Consider the following 1,895-nt stretch of genomic DNA (forward strand, 5'->3'; position numbering starts at 1 on the left):
AAATATTCTAATGTGCAAACAGGTTTGAGAAACTGATTTATGGAATTATTCTGGTGCTAAGGAAGACTCTAAAGAAATTCATGCCCATACATTGAGTTCTCCTTTGACCTTCCTCACCCCCGATGCAGCCTAAAGTCCCTGCCACACTGTCTATCCCTCCAGCCTGTCTTTACCTTGGTCTTTGCTTCTACCACAAGGGCCACATCTTCCAGACGGATCCCAAATTCTCCATCCAGATAGTAGCCAGGTTCTGGGAGACAGAAGAGCCATTAAGTAGGGGGAAGACCCAAGCCCAGGTTTACTGTACTGAATGAGGAGTGGCAGTCCTACTCTTGTTAGATGTTAGAAGGGGCTTGGTGTTATGATGGGACAGACTATTTGGGACTGGGGAGGTGGGTGAGGGAGTACAGCAGTGGGGTCTGGGCAGGCCTGTGTGGGGTTGTGCTCCCTGAAGTCATGGAGGAGCCTGAGAACCGTACCAATGGAAGTGAACATGCCCTTGGCCATGGCAATATTGCTGGACTGGAATCCCACTGGCCCTGGAAAGGGAGAGAGGGAGAGGCAAGGCCAGTGTCAGCTCTCCTGCACTCACCAGCATGGCATCCAGCAGGTTCCATGGCATCTAGCAGGTTCTGGGGAAGAGCAGGTAACTGGGTACCCCCAGCAGCGTGCATCCACCACATCCTCGTCTACCAGTGACTGGTATGGACCGGGTTGGCTCTGGCTTTTATTTCTCTGGGGTCTAGGCCAGTCAGCCACTGTGTCTTGACCTGCCTCTCTTCTTTCTGGAGCTGTCCTGGATGCCAGTTGGAGTGGCCGACTGCCAGCATTTCTCACTTACCCTGTGGAGTCCCAACTTCCCACCAGCTGGGTCCCCTGGCCTGGGTCACTGCCCCTCCATGGGTCCCAGTCCTTTTCATACCTGTGAAATACTCCACCTCTCTCATAAGAGGGGGGACTGCAGGGGAGTGCCAAAGAGATACCTACACTCGTGCACACATAGGAAGTTGCCAATGCCATGGCCTGTCCCGTGACCATAATTGAGCCCAACATCCCACAAGGCTTTGCGGGCAAAGGCCTCCACCATTCGCCCTGGAAGAGAGACGACCTCCAGTCAATTGGCTGGATGCCATAGTATTGGCTTTGCCCCTTCTGTCTAACTTTTCCCAGACTAACCACCAGGATGGTGCATGAGGAGAGGGGCCCGAGAGGCAGGTAGGCATCCCCTGTCTCCAGTCTATTCTATGTTGTACCCATTACCCAGACCTCCCCATGTCTCAAGACAACTGCTTCCTCCCAGAATCCTCCCATGTGTGCTGCAGCACACTGGCCGCCCCCGCCTCTGAGCTCAAGGCCTGGCTCTCCACTAACCCTCTGTGTGATCTTGCGCAAGTGGCTTTCTCTCTCTGGGCTGGACTGGATCTATACAGTGGAGGGGATGATGATGTAAACCCTGCCCCACTGGCCTCCCATGGTCTGGCTGCAGTGGAATCAGGGCCTGAGACTCTGGGTCCAGCCTGGTTTCCAAAACCCACCTGAGGTAGCAGCTGGGAAGACGAGTCTGGACAGGTCGATATTTCCTATCAACACGCGGGTGTACGCCTCCTGATGGAGAGAAGGCGACAAAATATGCACAAAGCCCAAGTAGCTAGAAACTCTTATGTGGGCCCAGGCCAGGGTAGGGGGATACGGGGGGACCCATGCATGCTTGTGTGTGGGCACACGGGTTCCGGAAGATGGCCAGAGGAAGCTGAGGGGCACCTGCCCAAAGCTGGGGCTTGGTCCACGTGGTTCCCTTTGGCTGGTCTAGGTCGGGGGAGAGCTGAGGCTGCGACAGTAAGGGTTTAGAAGGCAAACTCCCTGGGCTAGAATCCTAACATGGCCACTCACAAAAC

The 1,895-nt window shown here is 54.8% G+C and overlaps 1 protein-coding gene across 1 annotated transcript; it reads right to left on the reverse strand.

The window, feature by feature from the left end:
* Positions 1–41: 41 nt before the first annotated feature.
* Positions 42–1,610, reverse strand: LOC104998260 (xaa-Pro aminopeptidase 2-like). The gene is made up of 4 exons (XM_010853344.1): positions 1,536–1,610; positions 988–1,092; positions 480–539; positions 42–250 (listed from the first exon to the last, which is right to left on the reverse strand). Exons 2-4 carry the CDS (start codon positions 1,085–1,087, stop codon positions 114–116), a joined length of 297 nt encoding a protein of 98 aa, XP_010851646.1. The 5' UTR covers positions 1,088–1,092; positions 1,536–1,610; the 3' UTR covers positions 42–113.
* Positions 1,611–1,895: the final 285 nt, after the last annotated feature.

The sequence above is a fragment of the Bison bison genome, unplaced genomic scaffold (assembly GCF_000754665.1).
Source record: "Bison bison bison isolate TAMUID 2011002044 unplaced genomic scaffold, Bison_UMD1.0 scf7180017853114, whole genome shotgun sequence".
Classification (NCBI taxonomy): domain Eukaryota; kingdom Metazoa; phylum Chordata; class Mammalia; order Artiodactyla; family Bovidae; genus Bison; species Bison bison.

Bases quoted from the DNA above. Each gene is read 5' to 3' on its own strand.
- LOC104998260 (XM_010853344.1), bottom strand. From the start codon at position 1,087: ATGGTGGAGGCCTTTGCCCGCAAAGCCTTGTGGGATGTTGGGCTCAAT. The intron at 540-987 runs GTAGGTATCTCT...CTCCCTTTCCAG, and splicing joins CTTCCTATGTGTGCACGAGT to GGCCAGTGGGATTCCAGTCC. The intron at 251-479 runs GTACGGTTCTCA...TCTGTCTCCCAG, and splicing joins GGGCATGTTCACTTCCATTG to AACCTGGCTACTATCTGGAT.